The sequence below is a fragment of the Fukomys damarensis genome, unplaced genomic scaffold (genome assembly GCF_012274545.1).
Source record: "Fukomys damarensis isolate Sample0158 unplaced genomic scaffold, DMR_v1.0_HiC HiC_scaffold_39, whole genome shotgun sequence".
Taxonomy (NCBI): domain Eukaryota; kingdom Metazoa; phylum Chordata; class Mammalia; order Rodentia; family Bathyergidae; genus Fukomys; species Fukomys damarensis.
Genome location: NW_022900951.1, coordinates 98,293,526 through 98,310,636, shown reverse-complemented (window position 1 = coordinate 98,310,636; position 17,111 = coordinate 98,293,526). Strand labels below are relative to the sequence as shown.

Sequence of the window (17,111 nt, the reverse complement as noted above, 5' to 3'; positions counted from 1 at the left end):
CAGATGATTTAAAATTGGGGCCCTAGCAGGGGATGTAGCTCAGTGGTTCCGCCACCTGCCTCACAAGCACAAGGACCTGAGTTTGATCTCCAGTACTAAAATTGAGGCCCAGGCAATTGTAACAATGGGAGTCTCCATGAAAAGTACATAGAGTTGAATAAGGCAAGGGGCAATGAGAAAATATGAAAGGTAGGGTGATGACACAAGTCCTTGAAGGTTGCAGGAACAGTAAATATTGAGTAGTAGAGCATGTCTAGTGATTTTGAATGTCTAGGAGTAGCAAGGCTGCAGCAGTATCTGCCTATAGGCATGGTGGCCAGACTGTGACAGTGAGGTCAAGCTGTTTGGACAGAAACACAATCGGATGTGGGCTAGGACCTTGTGACAGAACCCCTACTGTACATCCCCTTTACTGTACTATATAAAAGCTATAGGGGTGTATGAGGTCTGAGAGGACCAATGTGGGAGCAATTTTAGGGAAATTTTTAAGGTCTGAGAGGATGAATGAGGGAAGATTTTGTGATCTAAGGGCTCAGCAAGGTCCCTATTTATGAGCTAGTAGAAAGGTTTAATGAAGAAAGCAAAGGTGGGAATGCAGAGGCAAAAATATCCTAATATGCTAATGAAGGAAAGGAGATGTTTGGTAGTAGGAACCGGAATCTGGGAAATTAAGTGGACATGACCTGGAGGTAGGGCTTGTGTATGTTTGTGGAGAGTGATGACCAGATAGGCAACAGAGTGGCAAGAGATTTATGCCTCAGCAGGACAGACACAATGTCCCTTGGAGTCTAGATGCTGTAATAATAAAAGGGTGTCTTTATGGGACTACTCATAAGAGGAGCTGCAGAGGAGGAGATCAACTAACTGTATAAGCTGAGAGGAGGAGAGTAAATCACATGCAAGGGCCTAGCCAAAGTAGTGGAGACTATCCTGGAAGCCCTGAGAGTTCAGATCAGTTGTAGGGACTGATGGGTGTCAGGGTCTGTCCAGGTGAAGGCAAAGAGAGGCAGTAAGAAGGGATATAGGGGAATAGTAATAAAAGCACCTCTTAGATCTAAAACAGAATAATGAATGGTGCATGAAGGAATAGAAGATAAGAGTGTGTAGGGGTTTGGCACCAGAGGGTATATGGGGAGGACAACCTAATTAATGCCATGGGGATTTTATACCAGCCTATAAGAATCATCTGCCTTTTGTTCTGGGAGAATGGATGTTGTAAGAGAAATTGACAGGGATTAATAGACCATCCTGCAGTATGCAAGAGTCAATATGTTGTACTCCCCTTAAAGCCAGTTCAAGGGATGGGATATTGTCATTGGGCAGGGTAAGAGTGATCAGGTTTGAGAGGAATCACAACAGGTTGCTGGAATGAGATCAAGGATGGGGTGAAAATTTGTCAGACTCCAGGGTTAAGGTGAGAGGAGATGATAGGAGCCTGAGGAAGGCAGGGAAGGAGAGTAGAGCAGCTATAAGTGCTGGCTGTATCTCAGGGATAGTCAGAGTGACTGATACTTTATCTAAAATGTCTCACCCTAAAAACAGAATGGGACAGATGGGGTTAACTAAAAATGAGTGTGAGAAAAGCTGTTGGCCCAATTGACACCAAACTGGGAGAATCTTAAGAGATATGGAAATTTTGCCATCAATCTCCACAACAGTAATTGGGGCCAAGGAGATTGGTCCTCAAGAGCAAGGCAAGGTAGAATGTGTAGGACCTGTGTCAAGGAGGAATGGGATAGACTTACCGTCCACTATAATAGTTACTAGGAATACAGCATCCAAAGTGGTCCAGAAACGTGCAGTGGTCTCCAGATGATGTCAGTGTTCAGTGGCTAGGCCAAGAATGTCTGGGAAGGAGTTGATAGAAGTAGCACAAGTGACTGCTTTTGTTGAACAATTTGACTTCCAATGGGGATGTTCACAGGAAGGACATGGCTTTTAGGGAATCCCAGGCTGTGGGCAACCCCTAGCCCAGTGTCCATTCTGCTGGCATTTGAAACATGGCCCAAGAAGGAAACCCCGAGTCTGAGGAGATTTTTGATCCCTTATTAGTTACCTTGATAGCCAATCCCTCAGGGTTTCTTATGGTAGAGGCCAGCATTTGCAGCTCAGAAATGCACTGCTGTCAAGCACATTCACCCTGTTCTTATAAATTTTCTTTGTTTTTTTTTTTTTTCCTTTTTTTTCTCATTGAGTTTATTGGTACATTTTAGGTATGCAGTATAGTTATATTCATCATTGCGATATTGTACCTTTACATGACAGGTCCTGGTTCTCATTTTTTCCCTTTACCCCTGCCCTCCCTTCACCCCCTCCTTCCTTCCCTATTTACACATACTTTATTTCCATTTTTTTCATTTTCTCATTTTTTTCCTTTTCCCTTATTCCCTTTCCCCTACCCTTCCCACTTCCCCTACACATTTATCCCCTTTCTTCCTATTTCACATTGTCAATTATATCATTAGGATCTTATGTACCATTATAGTTTTTCACACCAGAGAAAGTATTTGGTATTTATACATGTATGACTTATTTATTTCACTTAGGAGTATATCCTCTATATGCGTCCTTTTTCCTATGAATGCGTCTAATTTCTCATTCTTTATGGCTGAGTAGTATTCCATTTTATAGAAAAACCACATCTTCTTTATCCAGCCTCCAAATGATGGGCAAATGGGCTGTTTCCAAGTTTTAGCTATTGCAAACTGTGCCACTATAAACATAGGTGCACATATATCACTGTGATATGATTCTTTTAATTCTTTTGGAAAGATACCCAGCAGAGGGATGGCTGGGTCAAATGGAACTGCTAGTCCCAGCTCTTTGAGGTATCACCATATTGAATTCATGATCTGTTTGACTGCCACCCTCAGGCATTAAATGGACCTAGATCCAAGGAGCCCAGAAGGCCAACTTATTTTAAAGATGCATTTTATTACTCATTGTGTCCCAGAAAGCAAAATTTAATAGTTCTTGATGTGGTGTTGGAGGACCAGGCTCAATTTTCTATAATTTTTTACAAATATCTTGGACACACTAATAATATGTATCTTTAAAATAAGTTGGCCTTCTAGGCTCCTTGGATCTAGGGCCATATAATGCCTGATGGCGGCAGTCAAACAGGCCATGAATTAGACCAGATTGTCATCCTTTGGGTAGTTTCTTTGTCTATCATAATTAACTGTCCTATGTGCTGTGTTGTGGAGTCCCTTAATTGAATAAGTCTTATGGTTTGGGTTGAGATGTCCCCCAAAGCCTTGTGTACTCATAGGCTTGATCTATAGTGTGTGGAGCTAGAATTGATTCATGATGTCATGCTAGGTTCAAGGGCACTAGGATTAAGGGTGTGAGTGCTACCTGCCCTAAGTGGTCCGAAGAAGATAAAAGTTGCTGTTAAGTTTTCCTTGTTACTTTTTCTGTCGTCCACTGCCATGAACTAAAGCTCTCTTGTTGTCTTTGCTACTATATGAGTGCATGTTATTTCTCCTCTGTGATGCCTGTTCATCATCCCTCCCTTGGAGCCAACCAATTATGGACAGAAACTTTTACAAAGTGCAAGCCAAATAAACTCCTACCCCTCCAACTTTGGGTGTTGGTTATTTTGTCTCAGCAGTGAGAGAAAAGTAACACAGCAAGTAAGCATATAGTTAAGGCTTTTGCAAGCTGGGGATTATCCTTCCTCATACAGCCAGTTAAAATTCCAATTCAGGTGGGCTTGGCTAATAGACATTGTGCCCTCCAGAAGATTAGGTTCAAGGCATCTGTGGTGAGCTACAGCAGCCTGGGCCAAAGATCAAATAAAATTTTGTTCCACTGGAGAGAGGTTGAGGAGAGGATAACTTTTAGAACATCTCAAAGAAAGTCATAAGACTGAGTGAAATATTAGAACTCCTGACTGTATCTAGTAGAATCTATGAAAAATAAACATAAAACCTGATTGAACTGAGACAGATCAGGCAGAGAGAAGAGAATATGGACTGGAATGATCCCCTCTGCCCTGTCACTTCTCAAAGAAGCAACTTGAGTGTGGGGCTTAGGGAGTTAGCTCTGAACTTCAGTCCAGATTGGGTATGGGGTGGAGTTGGATTGGGCACAACATATGGAAGAGGGTCAGGTCCAGCAGACAGAATTTTGCAGAAGAGGGCTTTGTCAGGGAGAGCAGTAGCAGAGGATTCAACCAGGAACTGACTAGAAATGACAGGAAGCTTAGAAAGGGAGGGAGAGGCAGCTGCTGCGGGAGAACCCTGGGAAAGGGAGAGCATCAGATCCTGCAGTCACAACAGGAGGCTCTGGAAAGAGAGAGGGAAGCAGATATTGCAGCTGCATTTGGAGATGCTAGGAACAACTAGGGGACAGCAAGGTCACTTGGATCTGTTGTTATGGAGATGACTTTGTCAGGTAGTGGTGGTTTAGATAGCAGGGAGAAAACTCAGATCTGAGAAATTCACAGGAAGTGCACAGGGAATGCTATGAAGTATAAAGAATAACTGAACAAAGGGACCTTCTGACCATTTGTTCAACTTCCAGCAGTAGTCATCTAAGTCCCAAAGGATAGAAAAATCAAAAGTGCCATTCTCTGGCTACTTAGAGCCAGTTTATATTTTAGCCATGCAGCGTTACAGAAGAATATCAGATATTTAGGCTTCAGATTAAGATATAGGCAGACAGATCTCAGATTCTCTAGTAGCCATACTAGATGAGAGGAAGGAGGGATAGAAGAAGGGAGCTTTCCCATTCACACACAGAGAGATAATTTTTTTCTTGTCATACCAACATGGCAGAACTGCAATGGGGTTAAGAATGGATGTCTCTAAATGTGACTGAGGCTGAAAGAGGACATGAGTAAGTAGCCAAGATTGTAATCACCATGAATGGTCCACTATCAAAGGAAAAGGCAGTTCTTTGTAGAGATTTATGTGGCCAGTGTTGGATTTTATTTTTTTTCAGCTTTAATTGAGTTTATTGGTACATTTTAGGGATACAGTACAGTTACATTCATTGTTGGGATCTTGTACCTCTACATGACAAGTCTTGATTCTCATTTTTTTCCCTTACCTCTGCCCTGCCTTCACGGCACAGAAATGCAAGATGTACCTCTCTCTGTCTTGGTGAGTGAGAGGAGAGAAAGAGAAGCTAAGGAGAAGGAAGGGTGGGACTATGGAGCAGCTGAAGCAGCAGCCATAGTGGCAGCCATTTGGCAGATGTGGCAGGGGCTCTTAAATTACAGCTCAGAGAAAAGAGAGACCAGCAGTATGTGGTGGGAGGCTTAAAGATGCAGTGCAGAGGAAAGAGATTCATGGGAAGTGGAAAATCAGGGCTGAGGGGCCTAGGGGATAGGAAAAAGGCCTTACCTGATCTGAAGCCTACTGGAATGGAGGGACTGAGCAGCTTACCTGGAGCACTGAAGCAAAATCCAGAGACATGTTGCTGAGTGGCCTCAGTGGGATTTGAGATAGAGTGTAAAATTCTCCAAAGAGAGTACCCTTTTCCAGGGTTTCGCACCCCAGAATGTTATAAATGAAGGCATGTGAGGCCATTTGGAGACAGGCTTTGTGAGAATAAAAATTATTCTAGTCAAAGTGTAAACAGAGACTCAAATGGGGGGCAGAGTTTAGCATCTAGCTGGAAAAGAAAACTAGGGGCATATGCTCATGAGGAATGTTTATGACTGAGGGTCCAAGGATGGTTGGTGCAGGTGTGTAGACAATATTTGGAATTCTTGACACTGGGGAGAGTGTATATTCCATCCTAAACTTTCTTTATGGCCATTTGTCATGTTTACTGAGAATAGTCTGTTGTTTGCTGAGTGCAGCCTGCTTGCTTGTGAAGGTTTCATTTAGCCCAGGCATGACATATATCACATTACCAATGCTTAAGTACATGTCCCAATGCAGTGGTTTAATTAGTTAAATGCTCAGTTACCTAAGGGTATGACTGAATTATTAGTGTCCTTGCCAACCCAGTACTATACAATTGCATAATTAACTCAATCCTAGCATATGTAGGGCACTGGAGAGTTCAAACTTACTTCAGCAGCTTTGTATCGCTCAGTTTCAATTATGTTTACTCATAATTATAGCCCCTTCAAAATGGTGGCTAAAAAACGTATACCATTAAAAAAACTGAGTACTTTTCATTAGATGGAGTGATAGGGAGAAAGAAGAGGGGAGGTTTATTTATTTTTCATCACTGATTTCACCAGCAAGTCTCAAAAACTTAAACCTATAACAAACAATTTAAATACAATTGGCATTTTCTTCATATGGAATGAAAAATGCATACAATAATATACTTACATATACATAAATATATACATATATGTTTCATGTTTCCTTTAGAAAGATTCAAATGTTGCATTACTGGAATGCAAACCTCTTCTTCCATGGAAATGCCTAACACTGACAAGTAATGTCTAAAATACTTGATATATTATCAGAAAACTGAATTCTTTCTTGGCTCTTACAGAATTTTCTTTCCAAAATTCTGCCAATGATCATTTTAAAAATTTATACCTACATTGGTAATACACATCTAAAACATATAAATGAAATGGCCAGCGTGGATTCAGAAGCATAAAGAAAAATAAATCCCACAATAAAATCAATACACTTTTTATGTGGAGATAGCTATTTTATTCATTTTCAGCTACATGATGTTGCATCACTGTTAAATCAGAAGTAATATATCATCTAAGATATTTGCAAATTGTTTTGTAATTTGCAGCGACTGTCTCTAAATGCCATTTTTACTAATCTGAATTCTAGCTCAGAAGTATCTGGGCGATCCTCGGGGTTTACAGCCAGCATGTCCTTAATCAATTTTTTAATTCGCACATTCATAGACTTTCTTTTCACAGGAATGACAAGTTCCATTTTGGGATTTTCCTTGAGTGCCATCCCAATTGGTATAATCTCAGTACCCTTTTTTATATAACTTCCCAAGTGTTCCTTGTTGCTCTCCTTGTCGATGAATGTTATCCTTTCTTGCATTGCCCAGAAAATGATCCCCAGGGCAAAAATATCAGTTTTTCCTGAGTAATGTCCTTCCCATACTTCAGGAGCCATATATAAATCGGTTCCACATGGGGCGGAAATAAAACCCTGGTTTACACTGACAGGTTCTTCTGGGTTCTCCCTAGAGGCTGAACAAATTTTACTTAAACCAAAATCAGCCACTTTTAATATGGGTTCTTTGTCACTTGTATCCAGACCGCTTGAAGAAACCAAGATATTTTCAGGCTTCAAATCTCGATGGATGATCTTGTTTCTATGCAAAAATTCTATAGCACTGCTCAGTTGAAGCATAAAGCTGGTGTTAGTTTTATGATCTGGTTTTCTGGACAACAGATAATCATTCATATTTCCTCCATCACAAAAGTCCATCACCAACCACAGATAATGGGCACTTCTGGGGTCAAAGGCAATTTCTCCTTTTAATGAAGTCTCTACAAGATCTAGATAAGTGGGAGAATTACAGCAGTGTGACATCTTTTGCATCATCCCATCTTTTTGGAGGATGCATTCTTCTAAGTGAACCACATTTGGATGTTGGTCCTTGATGGAGTTTAGTACCAGGTACTCACAAAGGGCTAGTTCAACGTTTTCAGGTGTCTGGCATGTCACTTTCTTTATTGCAACCTGTGCAGAAGTATTTCTGATGACAGCTTCATAAACAATGCCAAAATTACCTCGGCCTAACACCCGTATTAGATCGTAGGTCTGCTGGCTGCTAGCCATCTTCAAGGTTGAGGTTTGTCAGATTATCTGCTCCCGCTTCTCATAAGTCTTGCAAGCCACTGTTAAAGTGCAGCTCACTCTCTACCACTATGACCTTCAATTGGAGGCCAAGTTTCAAGATTTTAAAATGAACCCAGGATACCTGAGTAGTACATTAAAAACAAAATTAGTAATTTGAAAATTACATGACATACACAAATATCAAACCATCACAAGGTATCTCATTAATATGCATGAATTTTCTTTTGTGTCAAATATATTTAATAATAAAAAGGAATATGAATGTCTACTCAAGAATTGTACAGCAAACTATGGATTAAAATGCAATGAACAATAATAGCATCTAAATATTCCAGTTAATTTGAGAAGAATTTTAATGCTATTAACCATTTGACTCCATTTTCCTACTGCAATGAATGTAATTACCAAATGTATTGAACAGAAATATGAAATTATCAGGAAACATTTTATATTATGATTTTTACTTTCTTATCAATTTATAAATTCACCTATTTCAGTTTTTTCATTTGTAATAATCAGAAAAATGCTGTGGCTACTTTAGGTAAATATTTGTATGTCTTATTATACAACTGGTAATGTATTCTACTTTAGGTTGTCTGTACGCATCTGTGATGATGATAGGGAAATTCATCTCCCTCAAAGATGATGCCTTAAATCATCTTGGTTTGAGTTGGTAACAAAGCAAAGTACTTGGAATAAAATGCCAACTAGGATGCATTTATTTCAGTTCTGTGTGTTGGAATCATATTGAACATGTTGTTCTATAAATGGGAAGTTCACTCCATTGCCAAGTATTACTATTTATTATTTATTTTTCCTGTATACAGGAATAACTTAGGAGAAAAATAAAATGATATCAACATTTTAAAAATGGAATTTTCGAATGCAGGAATTATTTTTTTATTTTTGTTAAGCTTTATCTGGGTTTATTGGTACATTTTAGGAATACAGTACAGTTACATTCATTGTTGGGATCATATACCTCTACATGACAAATCTTGGTTCTCATTTTTACCTCTTACCACTGCTCTCCTTTCATCCGCTTCTCCTCTCACCATCTACAAACACTTTATTTTCATCACAGGAATTTGAAAGGGTATAATTTCTATAATACAAATTTTGACACTGCCTCATTCTCTAAATTCAGTCAATATCAGTTGACATTTGTATTTCAAAGGGAGGTATTATGAATCCTTAACAAGAATTGTAAAGTAGGCAAGAAGTTTACCTAGATTGCAAGATTGCTTAGATAACAGGTAGAAAATACAATCAGATAGAATGAATCAGATTGAGGGTTCTATAAGACAGTTCTATAACAAGTTTAGCTAGATTGCAAGATTGCATAGGTAACAGGTACCAAAATACAGTCAGATAGACTGAATCAGATTCAGTGTTCTCTAAGACAGTTCTATAATTACTTAACCTAGATTGCAACACTGCATAGATAACAGGTACCAAAATATAGTCAGATAGACTAAAATGGATTCAGTGTTCTATAAGACAGTTCTATAAGAAGTATACCGAGATTGCAAGAATGCATAGGTAACAGGTACCAAAACACAGTCTGATAGACTGAATCAGATTCAGCGTTCTATAAAACAGTTCTATAAGAAGTTTACCTAGATTGCAACACTGCATAGATAACAGGTACCAAAATACAGTCAGATAGACTGGATCAGATTCAGTGTACTATAAGAGAGTTCTATAAGAAGTTTACCTAGATTGCAACACTGCATAGGTAATAGTTACCAAAATACAGTCAGGTAGACTGAATTAGATTCAGTGTTCTGTAAGACAGTTCTGTAAAAATTTACCTAGATTGCAAGACAGTATAGATAACAGGTATCGAAATCCAGTCAGACTGAATTGGATTCAGTGTTCTATAAGACATTTCTATAACTACTTTACCTAGATTGCAACACTGCATAGATGACAGGTACCAAAATCCAATTAGATAGAATGAATCGGATTCAAAGTTCTAGAAGAGAGTTCTATAAGAAGTTTACCTAGATTTCAAGACTGCATAGATAACAGGTACCAAAATACAGTCAGATAGACTCAATGAAATTCAGTGTTCTCTAAGACAGTTCTATAAGAACTTTACCTAGATTGCACGACTGCATAAATAACAGGTACCAAAATCCAGTCAGACTGAATCGGATACATTGTTCTGTAAGACAGTTCAATTACTACTTTACTTAGATTGCAACACTGCATAGATAGCAGGTAGCAAATTCTAGTCAGATAGACTGAATCAGATTCAATGTTCTATAAGACAGTTCAATAAGAAGTTTATCTAGATTGCAATACTGCATAGGTAACAGGTACGAAAATCCAGTCAGATAGACTGAATCAATTTCACTGTTCTACAAGACAGTTCTATAAGAAGTTACCTAGATTGCAAGCCTGCATAGGTAACAGGTACCAAAATACAGTCAGATAGACTGAATCGGATTCAGTTTTCTATAAGACAGTTGTATAAGAAGTTTACATAGATGGCAAAACTGCATAGGTAACAGGTACCAAAATACAGTCAGATAGACTGAATCGGATTCAGTGTTCTATAAGACAGTTCTATAATAAGTTTACCTAGATTGCAACACTGCATAGGTAACAGGTACCAAAATCCAGTCAAATAGACTGAATCAGATTCACTGTTCAATAAAACAGTTCTATAAGAAGTTTACCTAGATTGCAAGACTGCACAGAAAACAGGTGCCGAAATACAGTCAGAGAGACTGGATCAGGTTCAGTGTACTCTAAGACAGTTCTATAAGAAGTTTACCTAGTTTTCAACACTGCATAGAAAACAGGTACCAAAATGCAGTCAGATAGACTGAATTGGACTCAATGTACTGTAAGACAGTTCTATAATAGTTTATCTAGATTGCAAGACTGAATAGGTAACAGGTACCAAAATAAGGTCAGATAGACTGAGTCGGATTCTGTGTTCTTTAAGACAGTTCCATAAGAAGTTTACCTAGATTGCAAGACTGCATAGGTAACAGGTACCAAAATACACTCAGTTAGGCTGAATCTGATTCAGTGTTCTATAAAAGTGTTCTATAAGAAGTTTACCTAGATTGCAAGACTGCATAGATAACAGGTACCGAAAACCAGTCAGACTGAATCAGATTCAGTGTTCTATAAGACAGTTCTATAACAACTTTACATAGATTGGTACACTGCATAGATGACAACAACCAAAATAAAGTCAGATACACTGAATTGAATTCCGTGTTCTATAAGACCGTTCTATAAGAAGTTTACCTAGATTGCAAGCCTGCATCGGTGACAGGAACCAAAATACATTCAGTTAGACTGAATCAGATTCAGTGTTCTATAAGACAGTTCAATAAGAAGTTTACCTAGAATGCATCACTGCATAGGTAACAGGTACAAAAATCCAGTCAGATAGACTGAATCAATTTCACTGTTCTACAAGACAGTTCTCTAAGAAGTTTACCTAGATGGCAAGACTACATAGGTAACAGGTACCAAAATACAGTCAGATAGACTCAATTGGATTCAGTGTTCTGTATGACAGTTCTATAAGAACTTTACGCAGATTGCACGATTGCATAAATAACAGGTACCGAAATCCAGTCAGACTGAAACGGATACATTGTTCTGTAAGACAGTTCAAATACTACTTTACTTAGATTGCAACACTGCATAGATAACAGGTAGCAAATTCCAGTCAGATACACTGAATCAGATTCATTGTTCTATAAGACAGTTCAATAAGAAGTTTATCTACATTGCAACACTCCATAGGTAACAGGTACGAAAATCCCGTCAGATAGACTGAATCAATTTCACTGTTCTACAAGACAGTTCTATAAGAAGTTTACCTAGATTTCAAGCCTGCATAGGTAACAGGTACCAAAATCCAGTCAGATAGACTGAATCGGATTCAGTGTTGTATAAGACAGTTCAATAAGAAGTTTACCTACATTGCAAGACTGCATAGATAACAGGTACCAAAATACAGTCAGATAGACTGGATCAGATTCAGTGTACTATAAGAGAGATCTATAAGAAGTTTACCTAGATTGCAACACTGCATAAATAACAGGCACCAAATCCAGTCAGATAGACTGAATCGAATTCAGTGTTCTATAAGACATTGTTCTATAATTTATAATAATTTAGATATATTTCTAAATATCTGTAAAAAAGAATCCAAATGTTCTCAGCAAATAGAAATAATAAATGCTTTAAATATTAACATGCTATTTATATTTGTTGATAATATACCCTGTATACATGTGTCAAATTGTCATATATTATACCATGAATATTTTTGAAGTATATATGTCAAGTGAAAAAATTTATAAAAATATGATGGTGACATAAGAACAAAAATATGCTGAGAATTATAGGGAGAAATAGTACTTTCCCTTTTATCATTTGATTAACTATTGACTAGCAAGTATGTCTTTCTAAGCCTTCTGGCTTTTATTTTATTAAATATGTTAATAAGAGTATTTTCATCAGTCATTTACCTGTGAGGACTTGGTATCTGGGCAGGAGTTAACTGGATTCCTAGGGCAGCATTTGAGTCTTCAGTCTGGGCCTTTAAGACCAAGGCCACGTAGTTCAGATGATGAGTCTGATATTCAAACTATCACCTTTAAAAATCCAGCCACCAGTGTGTGGTTTGCCTCAGTAATATTTGTTTGTACAAGAGATGATTCACTGAGGCACCCAACACTGTGGCAGACTTGTGTGCTCTGCTCAACGGTGACTGGAATGTTCTGAGAGTTCTGTGTGACATCACAATTCTCAGGAATATAGGCAGATGGCCTGACCAGCATAGTATGCAGGGCCTATTTGAACTTCCTCCTTTTAGCCCCGCCCCTTTTGTAATGTCCGGTTAGCCCCGCCCCCTTGACTCTGAGCATGTTCGCCCACTGTGCCTTTCAGGAATGTTATGTAACTCCAGCACCCTGCTTCAGTGAACATACTCACTTGCCCCTATGACTCTTATATAAGGAGGCTCCCATTTCTAATCAAACACTCAGACTTCAGAGTACCAACTCCATTGAGCTCACTGGTGTAATTAAAGATTTTTTTCTCCACCTCCAGTGACTATCACATTCTTGAGTCTTCAAATTGTGATAGCTATGACCCAGAGCTGTAACACTGAGCTGTAATACTCAGCTGTACCTCAGAGATATGACTTAACTGTGGCACTGAGCTGTAATACTTGGCTATAGCATCGAGCTATTCTGCTGTGCCACAACATTTGGTTCCCTGGCCAGAAATCTAATTAAGCTGGCCCTTTGAGTCACTGGTTTGGGAGACTGGACACTGGGAGCCCTCCTCGAAGGGCAAAATGGCACACCTCTGCCCAGTTTGCCTGTTTCTCCTTCATCAGGTGAAGGTGATGGATGACTGCACTTTCTTATCCTGATCTCTTGGCAGAAGAGGTGAACTAAAAACCCCTTCAGAACCTGAGGATATGGCAAAGCCCCAGGGCCCAGTTCAAACCCAGTCAGGCCTGTCCCAATGGACTGAAGGAGAGGCTGATCACCTCTCCCAGACTCAAGCCAGAGACTTCAGTCAGGGACCTCCCAAGGAAGGAAGGAATGTTTTAACCACAGTGATCAGTTAATGTGCATGTGAGTGTAACTGGGTGTGATCCTCCATGAATAGTCCATTTGACTCCATGGTTTTGGCTTTGGAGTCTGATTGGGTCCTACTCTGTGGTTTTGTGGTGGCCTTGTATGGTATATTGGTGACTCACCTCCGGTGATGGGAGGCTGACCAGGCATAGGATTACCAGTGCACCTTAGCCAAAACTAGCCTAAGCTCCTGTGAGGGACATGACCAGGTGGACACCTATAAGGTTTCCTTTAGAGGTCTCCAAGACTTCTTCTTTTATGCCACTGTTCAAGAGCAATACATACAACATGGGTTAGAACCATAGTAAACCCATGGTCTTGGACTGCATAATCAAAAATTTCTAAAAGGGACTTAGTGGGGAATATGGAATTAGACTGAAGAGTGAAAGTTTTTGGACCCTTTTTGAAATAAATTAGCCTCAGTTTAATGTAGTGTGGCCTGCTGAAAGAACTTCAGATGTTCAGGCTGTTCATGCAATCTGAAGAGTCATTACTGACAAACCAGGCCACCTGTATCAGTTTCCCTATACTGATTCTTGGCAAGCCATGCCCCAGACGCTACCCATAATGGGTACAATTATGCATTGATAGGAAGGAAAGAGTCAGGTTTTCATAGGCCAATGCAGTGGCTGTTATGGATGGAGTGAGCTAGAATAATAGAGATGCACAACACTATGTCAGATTGGAGTCAGTTTTCTTAAAGCCAGTGGCTGAGAGGGAGCAAGTGCCCATAAATGGCTTTCAACAATGGGAAGCAGTTCTATTCCTCCTTTTAAATCATGCTTTCAGTTGGGTTAGGCTCAAGGGACAGCAACAACAGAAGCAGAACCATGCCAGGATTGTGGGGGGCATAAGGAAGTTTCTCACATTAGGTAAGCTACAAAACATCCTGCAACTGTAAGAAGTTTGCCAAGCAGTAAGTGCATTTTTGGTGCTTTGTCCAAGCACAGGTACAAAATGGTGTTGAGGCTCAAGATGGAGTCAGGTTGGCTATCACAGTAGCTACACCTCTGAGACCTCAGAAAGGCCAATTTATCAGGTCCTACAAGAAGAAAATCCCCTGCTACTGCCTTATGCTCCAGAGCTGCCATCTGCACCTACTCCACCGGTTCCAACTCTTCCAGTTTCAAAATCCCCACCATCAGTCTCATCTGGTAGCCTATCTTCAGATCCACCACATGTTCAAGTGACCAGAGCTCTTCAAAATCCTCCAATGGGCCCATTTCCATCTCCAGCCAGCCCTGCTCCTTATTAGCCTCTTCTGGCTCTAGCTTCCAGTCCCTCCAGCATCCCACATGGTGACAAGATTGCTTCCACTGAGACACCTCTTTTCAAGCATCTGCAATCAGCTCAAACCCCAGCTTCCCAGCTGCCTGTCTGTGAGATCCAACCTCTGCCCTGCATCCTGGACAATGGCACCATCCAGCCTGGTCCTGCCACTCTCTTCTACCAGTTTTGTACCACACCTGATTTTCTGAACTGGAAACAAGACATTCTACCTTACTCTGTAGGTTCCACTGATATCAACCACCACCCCTCTCAGGGGGAATATGTGGGCCTATCAGACTGACCCTCTGAATCTATCTCACCAAGTTAGGCCTCCATTGCCACATCTCATTTTGACTCAATGAGCTGCTTCCCCCAGAATTCACCCCTACACTGCATTTCCATCAAGGATACCCCCTCTTCTGGTAAGGACAGTTCATCCTCTCTCAACCCACTATCTTCCCAAGGATGCTCTGGAAATAGTCACAGAGTCATTCCTGTTCCAGGAGTTGGGGGAAGTGGACCTGTCCCTCTCAGGATACCTTTGGTTCCATGGGATGCTTTCAACAATTCAAGGCAGCTCAGTTAGTGCTGGAAGGAGACACCAGCTCCCACAGTGCCTTCCTGGTTTGCCAGAGTGAGACAAGGTGAGGTGAACATATCTTCACTTTAAATTTCCAGGGCCCAGCACCTGCTTTTGTCCCTGAACAAGGAGGATCAGTGTTGGGTCCAGCACCTGGAATTTCAGTCCATTTTTATATGCTCAACTATTTCTAAGTACATCCTATCTCTCTGGATTCTGATACACTTTCTTTGTCAGCTGTGTTCCCTTGCAATGGCAGCAGGTCATGGAGCAAGCTAGAATCCATGCAAGGATGTGAGAGATAGACTGATGCCTTCTGTATCCACCCCAACACTGAACAGAGGTGTACAATTTTCACTGAGACATGAAAATACTTACAGGGTTGGACCCCTGGGAAATTCATATGCCTTGTAGAACAGAAAGAAGCTACAGCTCCTGATAGCAAGACAGCCTGGAACTCTCACATCCCTTCCAGACAAACCCCTCTCACACAATTTTGACCTCTCACACATCCTCAGAGGGGTACATGTTGGGGCCAAAAAGCAACAAGCAGGTAAAAAATTGTCTCACTGACTAAAAAAAACAGCAAAGTCAACTCAGTGACTTTTATGAGCGACTCTGCGAGGTGTTCCACATCTTCACGCAATTTGATTCCAAGATTCCTGAAGTTCAGCTGGTAGTTAATGGTGCCTTCATAGCCCAATATACTGGTGAGAACAGATCTTATTAAAAAAACCAGGACCACCATGGAAGTAGGAAAACTGAAAAGCGATAGGACACTGGAAAAATAAGTGCCCCAATTAAAAGTGGGACACACCTAGTTAGAAGTCCTCCAGTCATGCCAGCCCTTAATACTAACCCAAGCTACTAGTTCCTAACCTGATTGGGCTTGCAGAGACTGAATCTGATTAGAAAAGTCCAGGCTCCCTCATTCTGAACCTCCTGGGAACCCACAATAAATGCAACAGTCAGGGGTCCAAGCAATAACCTTTATGGTGCTTACAGGGGCGAAACATTCTGTGGTGACCATCTTGGTAGTTCGCATCACCAAGACAGATGCCACCATTGTGGGGGCAACTGGAGTTCAGATGTCATGGCTCTTTTGCTAGCATGCACCTGCCAATTGAGGAAACATGGAGTGATCTATGAGTCCCTCTATTTGATTGAGTTCTCTGACCCTCTCCTATGAAGAGACCTGATGACTAAACTCAGGGTGCACATAATGTTTACCCACAAGGGACCTGCTTAACCTGACCTTACATGCATGAAAAGAACTGATACTATCTGTAACGATCCCCAGAAAAGATGAATGGAAACTGCACACTGCAGATTTGAAAAACACGCCCCCCCCAGCTGCTACAGACATTTCCAGAGGTGTAGGCTAAAAAGCCAATCCTGAGATGGCCACAAACCAGTCCCCAATCCTGATAGAACCTAAGTCAGGGACAAAGCTGTCAGATTGGGACAATGTGTCATACTCAGAGAGGCATGACTCAGTATCCAAGAACATTATCAGCCCTCTGAAGGGTGCAGGGATCCTAAAAAGGACTTTCAGTCCCCTTGAAACACACCACTGCTGCCAGTTACAAAGCAAGGCAGAAATCAATACTGACTGGTACAGGACCTCTGGGCAATCAACAATGACACAGTCATTCTGCATCCAGTAGTTCCAAACTCCTACGCACTACTGAATCTGTTCCCTCTATGAGCAGCCTGGCTCACCTGCCTGGATCTTAAAGATGCCTTCTTCTCCCTTCAACTAGTCCCCCCTAAATCTTATCCTTTTCAGTAAAGAGATTCACTTTGGGTTAAAGATGGGAAAAAGTCACCCCTCCCGCCTATTTGTGCTGTCATATACTGTTGTGCTTGCTCCCC

The 17,111-nt window shown here is 40.6% G+C and overlaps 1 protein-coding gene and 1 pseudogene across 1 annotated transcript; one reads left to right on the top strand and one right to left on the bottom strand.

Moving 5' to 3' along the window:
- Positions 1-6,622: 6,622 nt before the first annotated feature.
- On the bottom strand, positions 6,623-12,859 carry LOC104855659 (serine/threonine-protein kinase PDIK1L-like). The gene is made up of 2 exons (XM_033760314.1): positions 12,266-12,859; positions 6,623-7,878 (listed from the first exon to the last, which is right to left on the bottom strand). The coding sequence occupies exon 2, from the start codon at positions 7,734-7,736 to the stop codon at positions 6,690-6,692; it is 1,047 nt and encodes a 348-aa protein (XP_033616205.1). The 5' UTR covers positions 7,737-7,878; positions 12,266-12,859; the 3' UTR covers positions 6,623-6,689.
- A 1,503-nt stretch (positions 12,860-14,362) lies between these two features.
- Positions 14,363-15,541, top strand: LOC117284774 (annotated as a pseudogene).
- The last annotated feature ends 1,570 nt before the right edge of the window (positions 15,542-17,111 follow it).